Source organism: Selaginella moellendorffii, unplaced genomic scaffold (genome assembly GCF_000143415.4).
Source record: "Selaginella moellendorffii unplaced genomic scaffold, v1.0 SELMOscaffold_48, whole genome shotgun sequence".
In the NCBI taxonomy this organism is placed as follows: Eukaryota; Viridiplantae; Streptophyta; class Lycopodiopsida; order Selaginellales; family Selaginellaceae; genus Selaginella; species Selaginella moellendorffii.
Genome location: NW_003314309.1, coordinates 1,360,418 through 1,381,794, shown reverse-complemented (window position 1 = coordinate 1,381,794; position 21,377 = coordinate 1,360,418). Strand labels below are relative to the sequence as shown.

Below are 21,377 nucleotides of genomic sequence, written 5' to 3'. Positions count from 1 at the left end.
TCCTCAAATCAATCTTGGTAAACACTCATGCTTCACCAAGCTTGTCTAGGATATCATCCACAAGTGGCATCGGCATTTTATCCTTCACTGTCTTCTTGTTCAAAGCGCGGTAGTCAATACATATCCGCATTGAATTATCTTTCTTCTCCACAAGCAAGACCAGAGCACCAAATGGAGACTTACTTGGCTGAATAAATCCAAATTCAAGTAACTCCTTGACTTATTGTTGAACTTCTTGCTCTTCCACATAACTTAATCGAAATGGATGCCGATAAATTGGCCGCGTCTCCAGCTCTAATGTAATCCCATGCTCCACACCTCATAATAGAGGCAACCCATGAGGAAGTTTAGATGAAAAAACATCAAAAAACTCGTCAAGTATATCCCATACTGCTGCTTCTCCCCCACACGTGCATTGGTCCCTCAAGTCACAAATAAACAGCAAGTAACTCGAAAGTGCTTTTCCATTATGACAAGCTTGCTTCAAAAATGTAGTAGAGAGCATAACAACTGGTGGTTGAACGCCCTCGCCAAACCACACATCTTTAACGCCACTATATTCTAGCGAGACACGCTTAATACTTCACTTTATCTCTGGATCCACCTTCACCAACCATGGCATCCCAAGAATGAAATCCACATGATGGATATACGTGAGATAAAAAGTCTCCACAAGTGTGGTTTTGCCAACCAACACTTCTAACCCCTCGACACAAGCATCGAAATGCTGAGTAAAGGTAGCTGCACTTTCCACCGTGTATGGAAGAACTCTGCGTGTGACTAGGCCACCACAACAAACTTTGCCAAAACAAAGTTGTCATCGCTCCCACTATCCTGTAAAATCCGCACTAGATCGCCACGAAACACACCCTCCAACATTAAAGCTGATTCACGAGTATCCTCGAACTCCATCTTGTTCCACACACAGTTGAGCTAACGAGCAATGATCAAAAGTCTCTTCCTCCAACCAGAATGGTCGTTCTCGTCATCCTCATGCTGCAAAGTTTGCAACTTTTTAATATCTAACTTACCGTGAGTAGAAGATTGGCCTTTTTTTTATCCTGCTGCTTATTCTTCAACTGCAGACAATTAGCTTTGTAATATCCAAGTTTGCCGCAATGATGACAATTTTGTCTATAATTCTTCATAAAGAACTTTTGCTTCTTGGACCCCTTTGCATCTAAAGTAGTCACCACTGATTTCAACTTATGATGCTTGTTCCCAATCAAGTGTTGCCACATGCTTTCACTATGTAGGCCATCAATGAAGTAGGACTTGTTTTGATCTGAATCCTTCATTGGAACACAACTAATCAAGCGAGTAAGCTTCTCAATATAGTCCCCGAGTGTCATTTTCCCTTGCTGGAAATGTCGAAGTTTTGTATGAGCATTCTCCACGTTGTAATGAGGAGCAAAACGTAAACGGAAAGCAACCTCAAACTCATCTATGGTAGACACTAGTGGTTTATTATCCGCAACACGAGATTCCTCAAGCCAATTCCACCATTGAAGACCCATATCACACAAAACCATTGGAATACCTCTTATTATGATCCGGTGCAAAAACAACAAAAATCTAATCACCCTAAACCATGTTACGCCACCTTTTAAGGTTCCTCACCTAACCACCCCTAAGTTACCTCAAAAGCTCCATTATGCTGTTGCTCCACTGTGAGCCCTAGGGTAGGGTTTTTTGTCCCTTACCCTAATATGCCTTAATAACCTCCCTTTGACCGACGTTGACCATGTGGTGCCTAACATTATCACCCAAAGGGGCACAAAATGAAGGTCATTGAGATCCTGAGCAAGGCATATCTTGGCTGGCGAGTTCTCAAGAGCGATCAAGACCCCTGAAGTCAAGAAGTTTTGTTTCATGAGTGGGTGCTTGTGGCTTGATCATGAAGGTATTATGTATGATTATGAGCATCTTGCATGAAGATGAGTGTTTTGATCATGTGATCTCCAGTATGTTGATGGAGAACAGGTGTTTGAAGCATCGTCTTGACCAGGAGGAGGCCCGAGAGAAAGCTCACGGCCAAGCACCTGACCCGGCATCACCATCTCACAGAAAAAGCGGACTTTGTCATCATGAAAGAACACAGTGCTTGGAAATTTTCAGCCTACCATATGAAGCGCTTTCACCATTTGCTTGAGCTCCAGAGAGAAGTTCATGGTTGAGTAGCCCCAAGCATTTACCAGTATAAAGGAATGAGTCGCAATAATTTATTCGACTAACCACATCAGTTTGGCCTCCTTTGAAACTCAATCTCGTCGTACTGAAGAAGCTCAACTCCTAAGCTCGATCAAATGCGGAATCTGTAAACAAAAAACTGAAGAGAAGAAGAGCGGAAGCTACGATGGTGGATGACTCCAAAGGATAGTCGTATATATCATAGCTATATATACATGATGAAGAGACACACCTCTAGCCTACACCTGGATCAATGAAGTGGCACTCCTGCCACCTAGGATCATGTCATAGAGAGCGTATACCTCAACACTCCCTCTCGATCTCGATGACATGAATCTGAGATCACTCTCCCTCTGCATCCAAGCACTCTGTCGTATCCACGACAGAAATCTGTCTCTGCTCAGTGCCTCCTCTCAGCGCCTCTACCAGTGCATTCTCACACCAGCGCCTCACTCAGCGCTCGAGTGGAGTCTCTGCTCGGCCAGCCCTCGGGGCCTTGTGCCTCTACGCCCGGCACTCACCTCTGGTGAGTCTCTGCAGGGCCTCGCACGCTCTAGCGCCTCGTTCACAGCCTCTGATCGCAGTCTCTCCTCTCTCAGCGCCTCTGCCAGCGCCTCTGTGCTTGTGCCTTGCACCACTCTCTCAGGGTCGCTCTCTCACACCAGCACCTCACTCAGCGTTCCAGTGCCTCAAGCCAGCCCTCATCGTCTCATCCTCGATCAAGCCTCCTCGGCCAGAGTCCTAACGGCTCTCTCCCTCTGCTATGGAGCCCTCTCACAGCCCAGCACTCAGCATCGCCTCTGCCTGCTTGCCTCTGGACAGCACCTCTGTCCAGTCCACCAGCGCCCCAGCACTGCACCTCTGCTTGCAGCCCTCGGTGTCTCGCGCCTCTATCCTACAGGGTGCCCAGCGCTCACCTCTGCTCGGTGCCTCGCGCCAGCCCTCTCTCAGCACCTGTGCTAGCGCCTCAGCGCCTTGCTCAACGCCCTAATGCAGTCTCTCCGCCTCTCGGCACCTTGCTCAGCGCCCTAGTGCAGTCTCTGCTCGGTGCCTCCTCTCGGCACCTTGCTCAGCGCCCTAGTGCAGTCTCTGCTCGGTGCCTCCTCTCAGCGCCTCCACCAGCGCCTTCGGCTGCTCTCCAGCACCACTCGGTGCCTCAAGCCAGCCCTCTCTCAGCGCCTTTGCCAGCGCCTCCGGGCCAGTCTCTGCTCGATCACACCCTAGTGCCTTGCTCAGCTTGCTAGTGCTGTTACCTTGGCGCTCAATGCAGCACAGTGTCAAATCTTGGCACCTCTCAGCCACGTCCGGTGGCTCATCGTCATCCTCGCTGGCCTCCTCCTCGGCCAGTGCCATCGTCCCTGGATCTGAAGCCCTCAGGGCTCCGATACCATGAAGAGAAGAAGAGCGGAAGCTACGATGGTGGATGACTCCAAAGGATAGTTGTATATATCATAGCTATATATACATGATGAAGAGACACACCTCTAGCCTACACCTGGATCAATGAAGTGGCACTCCTGCCACCTAGGATCATGTCATAGAGAGCGTATACCTCAACAAAAACATCTAGCCTATCGATGTTCCAATAAAAAGGAAAAGAAAAATCTTTTGCTTCTTTTTGTTTCCACTGTCGTTTTCTTTTGTATTCTTTCATTTAATGCCCAGGCTTGATATACGAGGTATGGTTAAGCAACTTCACCGTGCAGTACAAGAAATGAGAACGACTTCTTCATTTTGTTATAGATTCTAAGAAACTCAATATATTGTCATTAAGCAACTTCACAATGCAGTACAAGAAATAAGAACAACTTCTTCGTTTTGTTATAGATTCTAAGAAACTCAATATATTTATTAGTGGCCTTTTTTACAAGCCCCTCGCCATGCTGATTTACTTGAGTTTCTCTTCCCTGCGTCTTGACAAAGCTTCTTGTGTTATTGGCAATACAATGCATCAATACAAAGATCTTCCACATCACGAGTCTGAACTGCTGGGAGAGAAACATTCAATTGCAGTCTATGCATCATTAGTCTGTCTAACTTTTGCTTCCCAAACCCAATCCTCCAAAACTTTTGATGGGCCTTTGCATGATCATCCATCTCTAATTCAGACCATGGATAGACAGTAGCATCACTGCTGCAACCCAAGAGTGTGATACTTTGATTTATTTTTTGCATTGCGGCAAGCCCAACTTCATAAACTTGCATCGCATTCGTTCGTTGATGGGCATACCTGCCATGTTGGTCCCACTGTATTGCAACCAAAGCTTGAACCAAAGTGCAATTTGCTGTCGTTGACAATTCCAAAGCCCAGATTATCAAACCGAGAGCTCGGATCAAACTGTTTTCTCTGCGCAGCCTTAACACTTGCCGATCTCGCGGATGCTCTGTTTGACCGAAATAATACAACTGCAAGAAGTTAATCTCTTCGCCAGTAGCCGCAACATCCGGGGATTCGTCGTCCACCATGATGGTCCATGGAAGCTCAAAACCCAAGTTCTCCAACTTCTTTTTGTAATCCCAAGAACCAGATTCCTTTGTCATGTGAGACATAGAAAAGGTATCATAGCTACACTTTAAGTAGCAACCCTCCATGATCTGTTTCACAAGAGGTATGTTCCTGCACTCCCTACCGGAGCTAAAAAAGTGCATCCACACGTTGGGGATTGCATTAAGCGCTGACAAGAATTCACAGCTCGCATGCATTGGTGTGTAAAAGGCTTCGGCTACATGATATACATACCCCGAATCTTCTGCTTCCGTGACCAGCGTTTCATCTATATCTAAAATAATATGACAGTCTTGCATTCCTCGCTCTCTATCTGTGATAAGCTTGCCCTAACCCTTATGGCGAATTGCCTTTTGTATATTTCCATATATTCTTTATTTCTTAAACCTTTGATGAAAGATCTGGAAAGCAACGAGCTGGGATGGGAAACATGGTGTCTAGTAGAGTGGTGCTGATACCAAGGAAGAAAAAAGCCGAGAATCAAACAGGGACAGGAAAGACAAGGTGTCCTTAAACTCCGACCCGCGGATAGCTGATCTTCAATACTTCAAACCCCAGTATTGCCGCTTAGAAAAAAACATTAAAGTACTGCTTACTTTCTAGATCATGGGACAACGTATGGCCAACCAAGATGGTCCCAGGAGTGAGTAGTTCTACCAGGTTATCCTGAAGGAAACCATCACAAAACTTTGGCTCAAAAGAAAGATCTAAAATTTTAGTACCTGGGCATCTTTCTGAGTACAGTAGGCTGCTCTGTTGAGGTCTTGCGCTGTGATTCCATGAACAGGAGTGCGATAATCGACGACTGGTCGACTGGGTTTCACAAGAATGTCCGCCAGCTTCTGCGGAAGAACATGAAATGTGAGAAGTATCGACGAGAAACCGCGACTGTACCTTACAGTCTCGGTCCGCGACGCATAACTGGACGATCTGCTCTTCGTTGCCGATGCATTCAACCATTTCTCAGTCCAGTGCTAGGAGCTTCACCTCGCTTCCTGGCGTGCAAGTAGCGTAGTACCATCCCTGCGAGAGACGATCAGATCGGATCCCTTAAAACTCGATGTAGATAAATAGAAAGATCAACCTCGGCTTCTCGGCGTTTGTAGGCGTAGGACTGGAAAGATTTGTAACGCTCCAGAAAGCGCGGATGCTCTCGAGTCCGCTCAACGAGAAGCTGCAGAAACCGAAGTGAAACGAATGCGGATGCAGCGAAATTCAACCTGCTCAGGAGAAGAAGGCCAAACTTCCATAGCGAAGCGATCACTCAAAACCAGACAGTACCTCCTTACTATGCTTCGATGAATACTTATAACAGCCTCGCAGCGTGAGGACACGCTCCATCGACGTGATCAATCAAAGTCACAGTCTCCTTACTTGAATGAGCTCGATGCTACTTATTAAAGCCTGGCGATGCAAGGATTAATACCGAAGTCCAGATGAATACTTTTCGATTTCTTTTCTTCAGCCATCTCATGGATCTGGGAAAGAAATGGCCGGGAGAGAAACAAGCGTTGATGAATCAAAAACAGAAGCTATGGCTCCAGGGTACATTACCTTGCTTCTAAAGTTTTTGTACGCGAAGCGCGCGTTAGCTCTTGGAGCGTTTCAAGCATTATATAGCACCATTTACATCTGGGAACAAACTTGAAAAGAATAGTTTATGAGAAGCAATACCTACGTCTTGTGGACACAGCCGCAAATCTCTCCTCCTTGGTGCCAGGGAAAATATTGCCAGAGAAAGAATGGAAAATTCTTCTAGACGATTTAATGCCGATCGGCGATGCAAGGCCTTAATTCGCAAGCTTTCTAGAAGCCCAGGAAAATGGTTACTGAGATGAGAATACACACAAACCAAAAGTTGATCCGCTGGGAGCCATGGCTTTGCCAAGCAGTAGGATTTTGTGTTGGTCCTCCTGGAGATCTGGAAGCCAGGCAATGAAAACATCCGCAAGCTTTCTACCAAAAGCACAAAACTCGAAGAAGCACTTGCAAGAGAGGAGAGCTTACGAGCTAGAACTGAGGCTCCATGTCCAGCATGATTCTCTTGTCCTTGATCGGCAGTGGCTCTGGCTTTTGCGCTCCGTGGGGATGGTCTCCGCCTTTAAACACCTTGAGCTTCCTGAACATCGCCCGTCCCAGCTACAAGAAACAATGGACGTAAACCAAGGAAGAGCGAAGCAACGAGAGCCAAAAGCTTGCAGAGATCGCTCACCCGGTTCTTCGGAAGCATGCCTCGCACCGCGTGCTCGACGATCCTCTCGGGTATTCGCTTCTGGAGATGGTCGAAGGTTTCCTCCTTGAGACCTCCGGGCCTTCCCGAGTGTCTCCGGTAGAGCTTGTCCGTCCTCTTTCGTCCCGTCACCCCGACTTTCTCCGAATTCACCTGTGGAGCGAGCCATGGAAGATAGCTTGGTTTCTCTGGAAGTGATCGCGGAAGAACCAGGAAGAACAAGCTCTTACCACAATCACGTAGGATCCCATGTCAAGGCTGGGAGTAAACATTGGCGAATCCTTGCCGCGGAGATAGTACGCGATGGTGGAAGCAAGGCGGCCAAGTCTCATGTTGGTCGCGTCCACAATGTACCACTTCTTGCTCACGTTGGGATGATCGGCCTCCTTGGGATAGTAGGATTTGTGCCAGATTGCCTGACCAAAATCCAAGAAAAAACCATAGATCCATGAGTAAGAACGATTCAACAAAAGAGAAGATATGCTCGAGAGAAAGAGATGAAAATTCCAGCAAGCATGAGAGGAGGACACCTTTTGGAGCTCGGGCTTGTCCTCATACATCCATTTGTGCTGCTCGGGGATGATTGGCCATTGCGTCTTTGGCCTCAAGCTTCTCAATCGACAATGCACGATGCGATTCATACCTCCTCCTCCTCCTCCTCCTCGCCATGGAGCCCTCAATCCCAGGCCATTCTCATGGAATGCAAGCTTTTGCGTGAAGGAAGAGCTCCCCCCACCGTCCAGAAACGTTGTTCGCGCAGCTGAGGCGCTCGCCATCGCCATGGCCATGGGATAGGAGCCACGTCAGCCCTAGGTTCTGGTAGGTCTTTTGACTTTATTTTGTTTATTGACTATGCATTGACCAGGCGCTTTTACTTGAGAGAATGAATGAAAGCATGGAGGTTCTTGTATGATGATCCATTCTCGCTTGCGGCCTCTCTGGCGACTCTCTCGATGTGTGACGCTCTACTCCTCATCTCTTCGCTCGCCATCAAGCTGCGAATCGCCATCGAGATGCCGGTCCTGGTTTTATCACGTAGCTCCATTCCAATTTCTTGATCCTCCAGGATGAACTTACAGTTCGTGTTTTGATCCGAGTGGCAGGGCCATCCCAGCATCGGGACTCCATTGCTCATGCTCTCCAGCGTCGAGTTCCAGCCGCAGTGGGTCAAGAATCCACCCACGGACCCGTGCTGCAGCACCGCTAACTGGGGCACCCAGCTGACAACCATCCCGGCTCCCGACCGCGATAATCTCTCCCCGAACTCGCGGAAAAAGCTCTCGTTCACTTCTGGAGCTAGATCCCGCGAGGCCACCATTAGAAACTGCTTCTGGCTGGCCTCGAGCCCCTGCGTGAGTTCCTCCATCTCTGCTCGAGTGAGTGACGCGACGCTGCCGAAGGAGACGTAGAGCACGGAATTGGGTGCTTGATTGTCGAGCCATTCGAGTGATTCCCGGCTTTCCGGCCTCAAGCTCGCCTCCATCTCACTGGCGCCCCCACCCTTGAGCGGGAACAACGGACCCACGGACACAAACTTCCCGGGGACAACTTGCTGCATTGCATCGAAGACTTGCGGCTCCAGCTCGTAGATCGAGTTTGCGAGGATGCACGAGTCGATTTCCACTCGCCGCAGAGAAAGCGAGAAATACTTCCCTCCTCCACTCTTTTCGTAGAACTCTTTGCGGTAGTAGGATGGAAGATACTCGGCTCTAAATGGTTTCAAGCCAGGAAGATTGGAGACAAGCTTGCTAGTGTCTGAATCTGCAAGGAAAGGAGTGAGTTCCAGAAGTGATCTAAGAGTCTTACCTTCTACTGGACACAATCCAGCAGCCGCCAGCGAAGAATGACTATAGTGAATGGAAGCCCAAGCCGCTGCTCCAGACCAGAAGCAAACGGAAGGAATCCCAGCTCTAGCAGCGGCGAGAGGCGCTGAGAGGTGATAGAAATCGGAGATGACACAGGAAACAGGGTGACTTAGCTTTGTGATCTCGAGGAGGGCTGCGAGTGCTTCTTCCAGATCGTAGATAGCATCCATGAAGGCAGTGGCATCGTTCAAGTTCTCGGCGCCGAAGCCTTTGGGAGCCTTGAGTCTCATTGGAATGGATTCGAGGCGAATGTCCTGGTGCTCGATGTGCTTCCAGGTCCGTGTTAGATTCTCATGGATGCTGTCGATGTTGATGATTGTCACAGACAATCCTTGCGCTGCTAGCTTCCTGGCGAGATAGACACCCGGTAAGACATGGCCTTGCGCTGGGAATGGAACAAGAATGACATGCTTGGGAGAACCCATAGCGTTCTCCTCTTCTAGATATCCCTTATTCTACATTTCCTAGCAGAACCCCCCAATTATGTGCGATGGGAGTGCGTGGCAGCCTTTTCTTGCATGTACTTCAGAAATTATTGGCTAGCCACATTGTGTTGGCTTGATGTTTAAATAGACAAGTGACCGGTAAAAATAATTTTGATTATTATTGCAGAATTTTGCGAGAACAAATTGCTTATGTTTGCTTGATGAGGTCCCTGAGCTGCTGGATCAGTTTGGGATTGATCTGGAATGCCCTCTCGATGACGGCATCGTAAATGGGAGGATTAGATGCAAATACTGCTTTCGCGACCTGAGTGACTCCAGGATTCTGGGAATTGAATCCCGCAAGAGCAACAGCAGGTGTCTTTCCAAGATTGAGCTGGAAGTGAACTAGGCCACGCGGAAACACAAAGAGGTCCCCTGGATGCAAAGTTTGAGCGAAGAGTGTGTTGTTGGTGGTGCTCACGAATCCAACATAGAGTGTTCCTTGCTGGACGAACAGGAGCTCGGTTCCTCGGGGGTGGACGTGAGGGGGATTGACACCGTAAGGGGCATAATCGATCCTCGCGAAAGAGACTCCAAGAGTGTTGATTCCCGGGAATTCACCAACATTTGCATTGGTGACCATTGAACCGAGCTTGTTGTTGGTGTTCCCGGGGTTCCGGAGTCCCTGGAACTTGAAATCACTGGCTAGAGTTGCAGCAGCAGGCTTGCAAATGAATCCATTGATGTTGGTGTTGCTGTTTGTGTCACGGACACAGAAATCCTGGAGGGCATCTTCATCTGATCCATGGACGAAAGCAATGGCGGAAATGGCAACTAGACAAATGGCTAACTTGTAGGACATCTTGTATGTTCACACAGATTGATCGAAGCTTTTGATATTTGTTGTGATGCTACTTGATTGCTGAGGAATGGAGTGAGGAGTATGAGGAGGTCCCTAGAGTTTATATAGGAGTTGTGAGCACTCCAAATCTGACTTGGTCATTTTACTGAGACATAGAAGAACACGTTTATTTCACTGGTTCAAGGTGACTTAATCAAAACCATAGGTGACTTGATCAAGCGATAGTGTCAAATCATTATTTCAGGAGTGGTCAAGCCGTTATCAAAAGAATGAAGGTGATGATTCAAAATGGAGGGAAAATTTTCATTTGAAAGGCTAGGGTTTAGGTCTACGAGGAGAGGTAAGGGCATTTCATTTCTCCTCACACACACACACAGCAAGCGGAGGTGAGTGATCGAGCTTCTATTTTTTCGGTGGATTTTGTATTCGTTTTCTGGTCCGCAGGAAATAGCCCTGCCTGTGGGAAGCAAATTAACTTCTGCTCAATTGCCATCTTGGTTTGGATGTTGCTCTGTTTTGATTCAAGCACGCTGATCGATTGAAGAACAGTGTCCAGCGTTCCTTTCACTTCGACTTGTCGACAAGGCTAGAGGATGATGAAAGAGGAAAATGCTTACAGGAAATCCAACAGTTTCCGCTCGAGGCTGGGATCAACTGCAATCTGGTGAAAGAGCGGAATTCCTTCTACACTTTGAGGAGGAGCCCGATCCTGCAGAGCGCAACAGTGAAACTAGAGATCTTTAAGACACAAGTACCATAGACTTGCAACAAGAGGACTAAGGCAATGGTTCCCTATATATCCATGCGATTTCTGGTTCCCTTGCCCAAGTGATGCGAGCTCACTTGGCAAGGAACCCAGAAATCGCATGGATATATACGCTGTGAAGGTAAACTTGTCTGAATGGACGTGTTTCATGGCTGACAAATGTGCTAGGTGCTTTCATGGGCTTTTGCTGAGACATATTCCAAAAAAGCTTTCGCGTTATTTGTCTCAAAAGGCATTCAGGCAATAATGTCTGGGGCGCTTGTCAAATGTTCAGAAAGCTTTGAGGGATATATTTGCACTTCTCAAACTTGATTTACGTGAGATCCAGAGTCAGACTGTTGGAAGTCTCACCAAAGAAGAAGTGCTAGCTGTCAAATGGAACCGTCTGATGGAGGGAACTGACAAGAGACAAGACTCCAGCTGTCGATAAGAGGAGTTTCTCTACATGCTCCACAGCGGGATTTCCATCTCCTTACTCCAGATGAGGTATAATATCTCGACTCATTCGTTCAATTTCGACCATTTGTATGAACATAGACTATGAAGACACATAGTCCGCACATTCTGCAGTCCATGAGTTAGTTGGTACGCAGTTTCTTTCATCGTATATTTCATTTTTTTGTCCAGGTTGCTGCTGAACATCAACCTGGCATCTGGGGACGGGGTCTGAAACTCTAGGGACTTGGCCTCGTCTTCGTCCTGGTCATTCTCAGTTTCATGCTACGGCTCAAGACGTGTTGTTTAGCGCCAGGTTTAGCTTGAAGAGATCTCTCACCCGGTTCTTTGGAAGCATGCCTCGGAAGCATATACATTTCATCATCTCATCCTTGCTATGCATGATTCAAGATTAGATTGTGTATGAATTAGGCACTTGATCATGAGTAGGTAAAAGTGTTAAATAGTAGTGGCATCAAGAACACATGAGCATCAAGAATATGCAAGTACCACTCATTCATAAACAGTTATATACAGTTCTTTTTCGTTGTGTATGAGTCTCCCTGCTGCTTTCAAATGCTCGGCTCTAAATGGTTTCAAGCCAGGAAGATTGGAGACAAGTTTCCTAGTGTCCAAGGAAAGGAGTGAGTTCCAGAAGAGATCTAAGATGTACTGGAGACAATCCAGCTGCTGCCAGCGAAGAATGACTATAGTGAATGGAAGCCCAAGCCGCTGCTCCAGCCCAGAAGCAACGAGAGGAATCCCTACTCTAGCAGCGGCGAGCGGAGCTGAGAGGTGATAGAAATAGGAGATGACACAGGCCTTGTGATCTCGAGGAGGGCTGCGAGTGCTTCTTCCAGATCATAGACGGCACCTATGAAAGCAGCGGCATCATTCAAGTTGTCTGTGCCGAAGCCTTGAGTCTCATTGGAATGGATTCGAGGCGAATGTCCTGGTGCTCGATGTGCTTCCATGTCCGTGTTAGATTCTCCTGGATGCCGTCGATGTTGATGATTGTCACAGACAATCCTTGCGCTGCTAGCTTCCTGGCGATATTTGTTGCTCTTTTGCTGGTCACACCATTTAAAAATAACTTTGATTATTATTGAAGAATCTTTACGAGAACAAATTGCTTAAGTTTGCTTGATGAGGTCCCTGAGCTGCTGGATCAGTTTGGGATTGATCTGGAATGCCCTCTCGATGACGGCATCGTAAATGGGAGGGTTAGATGCAAACACTGCTTTCGCGACCTGAGTGACTCCAGGATTCTGGGAATTGAATCCCGCAAGAGCAACAGCAGGTGTCTTTCCAAGATTGAGCTGGAAGTGAACTAGGCCACGCGGAAACACAAAGAGGTCCCCTGGATGCAAAGTTTGAGCGAAGAGTGTGTTGTTGGTGGTGCTCACGAATCCAACGTAGAGTGTTCCTTGCTGGACGAACAGGAGCTCTGTTCCTCGTGGGTGGACGTGAGGGGGATTGACACCGTAAGGGGCATAATCGATCCTCGCAAAAGAGACTCCAAGAGTGTTGATTCCCGGGAATTCACCAACATTTGCATTGGTGACCATTGAACCGAGCTTGTTGTTGGTGTTCCCGGGGTTCCGGAGTCCCTGGAACTTGAAATCACTGGCTAGAGTTGCAGCTGCAGGCTTGCAAATGAATCCATTGACGTTGGTGTTGCTGTTTGTGTCACGGACACAGAAATCCTGGAGGGCATCTTCATCTGATCCATGGACAAAAGCAATGGCGGAAATGGCAACTAGACAAATGGCTAACTTGTAGGACATCTTGTATGTTCACACAGAGATTGATCGAAGCTTTTGATATTTTGTTGTGATTGCTGAGGAATGGAGTGAGGAGTATGAGGAGGTCCCTCGAGTTTATATAGGAGTTGTGAGCACTCCAGATCTGACTTGGTCATTTTACTGGGACACAGGAGAACACGTTAATTTCACTGGTTCAAAATGACTTGATCAAAACCATGGTTGACTTGATCAAAACTGAAAATCATTATATTTCAGGAGTGGTGAAGCCATTATCAGTAGAATGAAGGTGATGCTACATTCAATCCATCTTCCGAAGAATTATAATGAAGGGAAACTTCTCATTTGAAAGGCTGGTAAGGCGGTATTCCATTCTCACACACACACACACAGCTCGGCGGTTGGGCGCGGCAGCGCAATAGGTGAGTGATCAGCTTCTATTTTTTTGTGGATTTTGCAATCCTTTTCTTGCAGGAAGAGCTGGAGTGCTGTGATGTTCCGCAGGAAATAAAAGGAGGCCTGAGCGAATACGCCGGATAAACTTCTCCTGAACTGCCATATGATTCAAGCATGCTGATCGATTGAAGAACATTGTCCAGCTTTCACTCTTTCACTTCGACTTGTCGAAAGGATAGAGGATGATGAAAGAGGAAAGTGCTTACAGGAAATAAGATAGTCTGCGGTGACCAACTGCAACCTGGCGACAGAGCGGAAGTCCTTCTACACTTTCAGGAGGAGCCCGAGGTGGTCCTTCTTGCAGAGCTCAACAGTGAAAGTAGAGATTTTACAAGGACGCAAGTACCACAAATGAGAGTGGAAACTCTTGGCAAGGGAACAAGAAATCCCATTGATACATAGGTAAGCTTGTCTGAACGGACGTGTTTCATCGAAAACTTTGCGCCGAGCCAATGGACATATTTCGAAAGAGCTTTCGCGTTATTTGTCTCAAAAGGAGTTCAGGCAATAATGTCTAGCGCTTGAGAAAGCTTTCATGGATATGTCTGCGCGTCTCAAGCTTCATTTGCGTGACATCCAGAGTCGGATGGGTGTCAAATGGTAACCGAAATGCACGATGAAAGAAACTGTGCACCGGACTGGACTATCTCATGTTCATACAAATTGTCGCTTTCCATCCAATTGAACGAAATGCCTCGAGAAGAATTTAATGGATGGGATTCCTGCGGATTCGCCATACTACGAGCCCGAGTGGAGAGCATGTTGCAGTGTCAAAGAAGAAAAGAAGAACAATCAACTGTGACATCGAGGAACGGGCCATGCCTGGTTCCACTTTACTTGGATTGAATTTTTCCAGGCAAGTCTTTGAGTGCTCGCTTTAGTAAAGTCAAGGATGCAAAGAGATATTGTATAGGAACACTTGCTAGCAGTATTTCTTTGTTTACAGTCCACTTTTGCAATGCAGATATTGAAGTGAGAGCCTGGTTACAACTCGAACTTGTGCTCATAAGAGAAGGATCATCGTGGTAGGATGTTTATGAGCTGTAGTGGGGAAAATGTCACCAGGATCACTTCTGGAGCTCGAACGCTCTAGGCAACCATTAGGAAGTGCTGCTGGCGAGTTCCTTACTTTGAAGCTAGATTATAAAATAGCAACTATTTCACAACACTAGCATAAAAAAAATGATACAAAAATATCACATGTGGAAATAAACATAACTTATATAGTATTATAGAAACAATATATATATTTTCGCTCATACAAAAATATCAGCTGTTCAGATAAACATAACTCTAGACCAATGTATAGAAGGTTAAATCATTTTGTTACCTTCATTCGTTTTAATGGCCTCTAGTCTTTTTGCTTTTGTTTTTTTCCTTTTGCTGGCGATTTATGGTGATGCTCGTAATTTTGAACAAAAATTGTGTCCTAGTGCAATCTTTAGTTTTTCTGATTCGCTCTCAGATACTGGCAATCGCAATCTTGAAGCAGTAGCAGCGGGCTTGGGTGCATTTAGTCTTTCTGGACATCTACCATATGGAATTACACTGGGAAAGCCCACTGGAAGATTTTGTGATGGGTATGTATTTATTGATTATTTAGCTCGTCAATTGAAGTTGGATGATATTGAGCCTCCAAGTTTAACTTATAATGGTACTTATTTTACAAGTTTAAATTTTGGCTATGCTGGAGCAACAGTTCGTCCACCTAGTGTTTATAACACATCTTTTGTTACTCCTCATATATTGTCTGCTCAAATTTCAGATTTTATATGGCATAAACAACAAGTTGACGATCATCAAAATGGTGCTAAACTTGATAAAAAAAAATGCTATATGAAAAAGCACTTTATTATATTGAAATTGGTGGCAATGATCTTGGTTATGGCATGCCAAATTTTGCATATGTGATGAATATTACAATTCCAGCCGTAGTTAAGGGCATCAAATCTAGTATTATGGATTTACATAATTCTGATGCAAAATATTTTATGGTAATGAATCTTCTTCGTTATGATTGTGCTCCTAGCTATTTACAATTATTTTCTAATGCAGCTGGGATGCATTATGACAAACTTGGATGTCTTGTTGAGGTTAGAAATACTATTGATTTATTTAATAAGAAATTATTAGATATGGTAAATGATATTAATAATCAAAATGATAATATGGAAATATATTATTTTGATTGGTTTTCTGCAAGTAATGATATAATTGAAAAGATGGAGCAATATGGATTTAAAAGTTATAAACAAGCTTGTTGTGGGATACCTGAAGGTAATTTCAATTGCGTTACTGATAATAATACAGCACTATGTGGTTGTGGATCACCAAGTGGTACTGTGTGCAACAATCCAAGTGAATATTTACTATTTGATGGCACTCATTTCACTCAGCAATTTTATGAAGTTTCGTCTAAACTCGTTTCTAATTATATTATTCCAACTGTGAATTTATTGCCCGGCTGTGCCATCCTCTTAAAATTGATTGATATGAATTCTTAATTCACTTCAGTTATTTACTTAGCTTGCGAATTTCACCTTTTTTACTTGTAATTTCACGTTTGGGCCACGTGGGCAGAGCTATGAATCAGTTGGCTAGGGCAGATGAAGCGTGGATGAGAGTGGAGGCGATTGCCATCGATCGAGATAGAATGCGGTGGTGTGCTCGAAAGTGGCAGGAATCCAAGGGTGCAATGCGACAGTGGAATGGATGCCGAGCGCCGGAGCATCTGAGATGTTTGCCCGGTTTGGGAAGATGAGAACGGATACGAGCAAGAAATATGGCTGCATCGTCGTGAGGTAAGCAGGGATTTCGATCCATATCAGCTGAAATAGATCGTTTCGCAGTGATGCGAGCAAAGCACTGGAAAAGAGCCCCTTGCGTCGGCCATTGTATGTTCGTCCATCCAACAAAGATGAGAGGTATTTCTTCTTGGAGTTTCTAAAATTTCTTCCCTGCCCTGGTTAATCTCATCGCAGGAGAGGACTCGGTGTGGGAAGGAGCAAAGGCTGGCACAAGGTAGCAAAGAGAGAATTTTACAAAGCCACGACTTTGATTTTTCTTTTGTCCAGGTTGCTGAGTCCAGGATCAAAGCTAGCATGAAACCTTTAAAGTCCGAGAACCGGATCATCAAACACAACTTGGAGAAATCCAAGCAGCTCATATCGGAGGAGAATGACCAGGAAGAAGACGAGAACAAGTCTCTCGAGTTACACTCTCCGTCACCAGATCCAGAAATCTGCCAGGTTGATGGAATTCCGGTCCAGTTTGGTCAGCAACACTCGACGTCCTCGACTCTCGGAAGTGCTTTTCAGCGCCAAGTTGAGCTGCGTACTAACAGCTCTCTGGATGGTTTCACGAAAGACTCCGAAAGACCACTCCACTCGCCTGAGTACGTCGGCCAGGATATCGTTTACCACGTCTTCTATCAGGACAATCCTCTGGACATAATCGAGTCGCTGCTGGTGGCCAGGAAATCGTATGACTCGTCGGCGAAGCTCGAGGAGAACGAGAAACAAAGGAGCTCCGAGGCACTGGTGGAGACTCTTGGGAAGCTCTCGCAGCGGGGAGATTCCACTGGAGCAGACAACTTGTCAACCCAAGAGTCTGCGACGTTGGAACAAGAGAATAGTGTTGGGATAGAAGGGACGACTAGCGATCGGTTGCTGGAAGGGATCAGTGAAGAGATTCAAGTGAACTTACTCGACTCGAAGCATGCTCAAGTGGAGGAGACGCCGCGGAGGCATCGCTTTAGAGCGAGCTGGGACACTGTTCCGGCGATACTGAAGAAGCAAGACAAGCGAATCAGAGCAGAGGAGGGGGGATTGAGCAAGGATCTAGAAGCTGAGGACAATCAAGGTGGCCAACTATCTGACGGGGAGACAACCATCAGCTGGAACATTACCTCGCCAGAAGCCGAAAACATGGAGCAGTCGTTGCTACAGCTTCTCAATGCACGGTTGCAAGTTCTTAGCTCCCACAAGCTCAAGTATCTTCTGGGGGTTATGGATAAACTCGAAGGTGGCGACGTCGACATGCTCACGCCTCAAGAACATCCTTGTGAAGGAGTTGAAGTTTCCGCTGTCAGCAAAACCCGTACCTTATCTCTTCGCATTCTATCAACTTGGGGCGACAAGCACTTCGTTGGTCTTGTGCAGGTATCCTTTGTCTACGCATGAAAGCTCAATTTGTAATAGGCTGCAGAGTCGACGCGGGATGAACTTTTTGCAAAGAGGTAGTGTACTAGTTTGGGATAGATAGCTTTGGATGGTGCTTTTACGTGGTTGCTAGAACAGTTTCTTGTGATTATTTTTGTTTTCTTTCTTACGCACTTTCGTGTGTTTTTGCAGGTAGATCTGTTTGACACTGATGGCAAGAAAATCGACGTCCAGCCTATGCAAATCACCTCGAATTGTGAAGCTGCAAAAGAACTTGGCCGGATTGTGGATGGTGGTGTGAATTCTAGCGTGTGGGAGGCTTTACTTCCCTTGCCAGGCTCTCCTCCTCTGGAAATATTCTTTCAGCTACCTTCGGAAGACACTTCGATCGGACACCTTGAAGTTTGGAATCACACCCAAAGTATTGGCAAAGGTGTGAGGGACTTGCAAGTTTTGATAGACGGGGAGATAGCGTGGCAGGGAACGGTTTCAAAGTCATCCGGGAGCCAAGTATATGATTCGTGCACACGAATACCACTGCGGGAAGGAGTGACATTGCCAAATCCGTCCATTGGAAAATCAATCTCGATAACTCCTCCATCTCCGAAGCTGGAATTCGAAGTTTCAAGGTATAAACCGAAGTTCCTTTAATCTTTTTTCCTGGATCTACGTGTAACTTTCAGGCTAAACTCCTCGTCTCCAAAATTTGAAGACTCTGAAGTCGCTGGTAATAAGCTTGCGACGAGGCAGGCCGTGGAAAAGGTTGAAACGGAGTCAATATGGTCCAGGGCTGCTCGTTACTTGCAGCGTAGTATCGCTTCGAAAAGGGAACCACAACCAGAGGAGACCGACGACGCTGACGACAATCTGCAAGCCGACATAGACAAGCTCGAGGAAGACAATATGGAGCTCGAGGAGATTGAAAGGATACTAAACTCAGACGGTGAAGGTAAGACTTCTGAAACGACTACAATATCCGCTCAGAGCTTTTTTCTTTGTTTACAGACACTTGTACTTTCTACAATAAGTTCGAGCAAAATGTGAGCCAGAAAGTTGTCAGTGCGAACTTGTCCGCGGATGCAACGTATGAAATGTTCTCGGTCGACATGCTCGACGAATCAGCCGACAAAGCAGCGCTTCTCCAAGCTCTAAGCTACACCGACGATGCAGACTTAGAAGAGCTAGACGGTGACGAGCAACAAATATCGGAGCTTGTAGCGCCGAGTGACTTCTCCATTCCGCTCCTACCTCTTGGAATGAAGCTGACGATCGACATTCACAGCTCATGGGGTGATCCACACTACGTTGGTCTCTCCGGCATTGAGATCTTTGACGACGCTGGACAGGTGGTGCACATCGACTCGAGGAAGCAAATCAGTGTGGGCTACACAACCGCAGCTCTCCTCTCGGGACTTAACTGCAGTCCGTGTCCCGTGGAAAGGCTGGTCGACAATGTCAACCTGACGTGCGACGATTCTCATATGTGGCTCGCACCTTTCTCTCCGGGACATCCTTGCACCATCACCATTTCTCTCGAGGGGCCAACTTTGCTGGGAATGGTCCGGTTTTGGAACTACAACAAGTCGACAATGCATACTTACCGCGGTGCCAGGTTGATCCGTATGTTCCTCGACTCTCAGCTCATATTTTATGGAGAATTGCGACGAGCATCCGGCTTGCTCTCTGACGCTTACAACAATGCTGAGCCAATTCTCTTCACAAACAATGAGGTTAGTAGCTTCATCTTTTTTCTTTCCTTTCATTTCATGTGTCGTGATGTTTTTCAGGCCAGCCTGTGTGCCATAGAGATGCATGACGCGCAAACTTACAAGAAAAAAGGCTCTCCAGGAAGCGACGGATTACATGACATGAACGAGGATACCGAGGCCTACATTGGAAGTCCTTTACAAAATCCCGTGTTTAAGCTCCCGGTGCCTTCCTCTCAGGGCAAGCGCGTTGGACAGTCATTACACGACCACTGTGGTTCGGATAAAGCGCCAATGGGACGTGTTCTCAGGCTCAATCTACTCAGGTCTTGGGGAGATTGCTATTACTTTGGACTGACTGGAATCCAGGCTCGTACCTTTTACCAGAACTCCCACTACTTTCGCATAACATTCGTGTAAGTGGATTAGAATCTCTTTTCGTCCGCTACTGTTGGTAACGTGAAGAGACTTGTTTCTGCAGGTGCTGGACGAGAATGGAAATGCACACTCAATTCAGAGTGAGTTTATCACTGGAAAGCCAAGGGACTTGAACGATATACCAGGGCATACCGGAGACTACAGGACGCTTGATAAGCTTGTCGACGGATGTAATGTGACAACGGATGATCGGCATATGTGGCTTGTGCCGTATGATGGTCCGGAGGCTGAGCACTTCCTGGAGATCGACTTTAAAAGGCCGGTGACAATGTCAGCTTTCAGATTCTGGAACTACAACAAGAGTTTAGACGACACGTTCCGTGGTGTAAGTTATGTTTGCTTTCATGCCTGCTAAAGAACTCGGCGGCTTTGCAGGTAAAATGGATACAGGTTCTCGTTGATAACGTCGAAGTTTCACCGGCAGGAGGCTTCCTGTTAAGAAAAGGTATGTGTTTTAACTTGATATTTCAGTCTCAACTCGGTTTTCAGCTCCCGGGACGGACAAGTTCGACTTTGGGCAGGTTTTGACGCTGTACAAGAGATCCAAAAGAAATCTCCAGCAACTTGAAAAGGTAACCAATCTGGTAGCTGAAGTGAATGTTTTCATTGTAATGGTGGTTTCTTAAAACAGCACAACGTTAGAGAGAATGTCAAGCAAAGGCGGATTTACGCTAAGCTTGTTCTACAGGAGTATCTCACGCCCTTGTTTCCCTCTGGGCGTAAGTAACTACTTCATTGCAAAATACGTGAACTTTTTTGTCTTTTTTGTCTTTCAGATGTGATCAAGTTTGTGCTTCTCTCAACTTGGGGAGACCACCAGTATCTGGGACTCAATGGAATCGAGCTATTTGACGAGCTGGGCCAAAGTGTCCCCGTCTTAAAACGTATCCTTCGAGTTTTTTCCTTCCTTTTCTGATTTTGGAGGCCTTGACATATGCCACAGACAATGTTCACGTCTTGCCTGACATGACCACTCATTTCAGCAATCCAGAGAAGCTTTTCAATGGAGTGAACAACACCTGGGACACTCAAAACATGTGGTTGAGCGTACGAGATTATACCGAAGTAAGTTTCAAGCATTTTTCTCTTTCGAGTCTAAGTAGTGCTGTTTCTTTTCTCTCACAGGGTAACCAGATCTATTTGTATTTCAACGAGCCTGTGATGTTATCCCTCGTGAAGATCTGGAACTACAGCCGGAATCCCACGTTTGGTGTCCGTGAGATCGAGGTAAACTCCTGGAGCTTTTCTCGCTTTGTTTCAATCACTTACAGCGATACAATGGCAGATTTTGGTGGACGACTTGCTCGTCTACAAAGGCTACGTGAGGAAAGCAATCGCGGCAAACTCGAGACATCTGATCGACAGCGAAATTTGTCCACATTCGATTCTCTTTAGCAGCGACGAGCAAACTCTCCGCGACAACGAAGACAATGTCTTCTACTGTGGGGGAGTTCCAAACACGGATATAATCCTCATCAACGACAACTACGTTGTGAGCGATGGCTCCAATGCGCTTGTAACCAAATAGAATAGAAATAAACGCTACTACTTAACTAGTGGCGGGAAGCCATAAAC

The 21,377-nt window shown here is 46.3% G+C and overlaps 7 protein-coding genes across 9 annotated transcripts; 2 read left to right on the top strand and 5 right to left on the bottom strand.

Annotated features, from left to right (window-relative positions):
- Nucleotides 1-5,014: 5,014 nt before the first annotated feature.
- On the bottom strand, nt 5,015-6,148 carry LOC9647442 (small RNA degrading nuclease 1). Its single transcript, XM_024686421.1, has 5 exons — nt 5,781-6,148; nt 5,591-5,719; nt 5,419-5,538; nt 5,293-5,362; nt 5,015-5,241 (listed from the first exon to the last, which is right to left on the bottom strand). The coding sequence occupies exons 2-5, from the start codon at nt 5,654-5,656 to the stop codon at nt 5,207-5,209; spliced, it is 291 nt and encodes a 96-aa protein (XP_024542189.1). The 5' UTR covers nt 5,657-5,719; nt 5,781-6,148; the 3' UTR covers nt 5,015-5,206.
- A 338-nt stretch (nt 6,149-6,486) lies between these two features.
- LOC9647441 (50S ribosomal protein L13) lies at nt 6,487-7,749 on the bottom strand. Of its 3 annotated transcripts, none has more exons than XM_024686419.1 (5): nt 7,457-7,749; nt 7,157-7,342; nt 6,909-7,079; nt 6,704-6,835; nt 6,487-6,652 (listed from the first exon to the last, which is right to left on the bottom strand). In XM_024686419.1, exons 1-4 carry the CDS (start codon nt 7,712-7,714, stop codon nt 6,707-6,709), a joined length of 744 nt encoding a protein of 247 aa, XP_024542187.1. In that variant the 5' UTR covers nt 7,715-7,749; the 3' UTR covers nt 6,487-6,652; nt 6,704-6,706. The 3 variants fall into 3 exon arrangements, with proteins under 3 accessions (XP_024542187.1, XP_024542188.1, XP_002981358.2); XM_024686420.1 differs by having other exon boundaries at nt 6,487-6,648; XM_002981312.2 differs by having other exon boundaries at nt 6,487-6,617; nt 7,457-7,748.
- Nucleotides 7,750-7,783: 34 nt separating this feature from the next.
- On the bottom strand, nt 7,784-9,263 carry LOC9647764 (UDP-glycosyltransferase 85A7). Its single transcript, XM_024686418.1, has 2 exons — nt 8,733-9,263; nt 7,784-8,687 (listed from the first exon to the last, which is right to left on the bottom strand). The coding sequence occupies exons 1-2, from the start codon at nt 9,214-9,216 to the stop codon at nt 7,798-7,800; spliced, it is 1,374 nt and encodes a 457-aa protein (XP_024542186.1). The 5' UTR covers nt 9,217-9,263; the 3' UTR covers nt 7,784-7,797.
- A 161-nt stretch (nt 9,264-9,424) lies between these two features.
- Nucleotides 9,425-10,078, bottom strand: LOC112350347 (germin-like protein subfamily 1 member 16). Its single transcript, XM_024686335.1, has one exon. The coding sequence runs from the start codon at nt 10,076-10,078 to the stop codon at nt 9,425-9,427; it is 654 nt and encodes a 217-aa protein (XP_024542103.1).
- A 2,334-nt stretch (nt 10,079-12,412) lies between these two features.
- LOC112350346 (germin-like protein subfamily 1 member 16) lies at nt 12,413-13,066 on the bottom strand. Its single transcript, XM_024686334.1, has one exon. The coding sequence runs from the start codon at nt 13,064-13,066 to the stop codon at nt 12,413-12,415; it is 654 nt and encodes a 217-aa protein (XP_024542102.1).
- A 3,039-nt stretch (nt 13,067-16,105) lies between these two features.
- Nucleotides 16,106-20,076, top strand: LOC112350307. Its single transcript, XM_024686265.1, has 9 exons — nt 16,106-16,299; nt 16,348-16,422; nt 16,480-16,519; nt 16,573-17,658; nt 17,851-18,287; nt 18,342-18,607; nt 18,664-19,388; nt 19,446-19,780; nt 19,846-20,076. Exons 1-9 carry the CDS (start codon nt 16,211-16,213, stop codon nt 19,913-19,915), a joined length of 3,123 nt encoding a protein of 1,040 aa, XP_024542033.1. The 5' UTR covers nt 16,106-16,210; the 3' UTR covers nt 19,916-20,076.
- Nucleotides 20,077-20,409: 333 nt separating this feature from the next.
- Nucleotides 20,410-21,358, top strand: LOC9647763 (protein KIAA0556). The gene is made up of 5 exons (XM_024686270.1): nt 20,410-20,521; nt 20,579-20,686; nt 20,746-20,867; nt 20,928-21,029; nt 21,088-21,358. Exons 3-5 carry the CDS (start codon nt 20,769-20,771, stop codon nt 21,328-21,330), a joined length of 444 nt encoding a protein of 147 aa, XP_024542038.1. The 5' UTR covers nt 20,410-20,521; nt 20,579-20,686; nt 20,746-20,768; the 3' UTR covers nt 21,331-21,358.
- Nucleotides 21,359-21,377: the final 19 nt, after the last annotated feature.

Coding starts and splice junctions, on each gene's coding strand:
- LOC112350347 (XM_024686335.1), bottom strand. CDS start 10,078: ATGTCCTACAAGTTAGCCATTTGTCTAGTTGCCATTTCCGCCATTGCT.
- LOC112350307 (XM_024686265.1), top strand. CDS start 16,211: ATGCCGAGCGCCGGAGCATCTGAGATGTTTGCCCGGTTTGGGAAGATG. Junction 18,288..18,341: donor CTGGAATTCGAAGTTTCAAG/GTATAAACCGAA, acceptor TGTAACTTTCAG/GCTAAACTCCTCGTCTCCAA. Junction 19,781..19,845: donor TACTTTCGCATAACATTCGT/GTAAGTGGATTA, acceptor TTGTTTCTGCAG/GTGCTGGACGAGAATGGAAA.
- LOC112350346 (XM_024686334.1), bottom strand. CDS start 13,066: ATGTCCTACAAGTTAGCCATTTGTCTAGTTGCCATTTCCGCCATTGCT.
- LOC9647441 (XM_024686419.1), bottom strand. CDS start 7,714: ATGGCCATGGCGATGGCGAGCGCCTCAGCTGCGCGAACAACGTTTCTG. Junction 7,343..7,456: donor ACAAGCCCGAGCTCCAAAAG/GTGTCCTCCTCT, acceptor GATTTTGGTCAG/GCAATCTGGCACAAATCCTA. Junction 6,836..6,908: donor GCATGCTTCCGAAGAACCGG/GTGAGCGATCTC, acceptor TGTTTCTTGTAG/CTGGGACGGGCGATGTTCAG.
- LOC9647764 (XM_024686418.1), bottom strand. CDS start 9,216: ATGGGTTCTCCCAAGCATGTCATTCTTGTTCCATTCCCAGCGCAAGGC. Junction 8,688..8,732: donor TGGATTGTGTCCAGTAGAAG/GTAAGACTCTTA, acceptor CTTTCCTTGCAG/ATTCAGACACTAGCAAGCTT.
- LOC9647442 (XM_024686421.1), bottom strand. CDS start 5,656: ATGGTTGAATGCATCGGCAACGAAGAGCAGATCGTCCAGTTATGCGTC. Junction 5,363..5,418: donor GTACTCAGAAAGATGCCCAG/GTACTAAAATTT, acceptor GGTTTCCTTCAG/GATAACCTGGTAGAACTACT. Junction 5,242..5,292: donor GTTGTCCCATGATCTAGAAA/GTAAGCAGTACT, acceptor TGGGGTTTGAAG/TATTGAAGATCAGCTATCCG.
- LOC9647763 (XM_024686270.1), top strand. CDS start 20,769: ATGACCACTCATTTCAGCAATCCAGAGAAGCTTTTCAATGGAGTGAAC. Junction 20,868..20,927: donor GCGTACGAGATTATACCGAA/GTAAGTTTCAAG, acceptor TTTCTCTCACAG/GGTAACCAGATCTATTTGTA. Junction 21,030..21,087: donor TTGGTGTCCGTGAGATCGAG/GTAAACTCCTGG, acceptor ATACAATGGCAG/ATTTTGGTGGACGACTTGCT.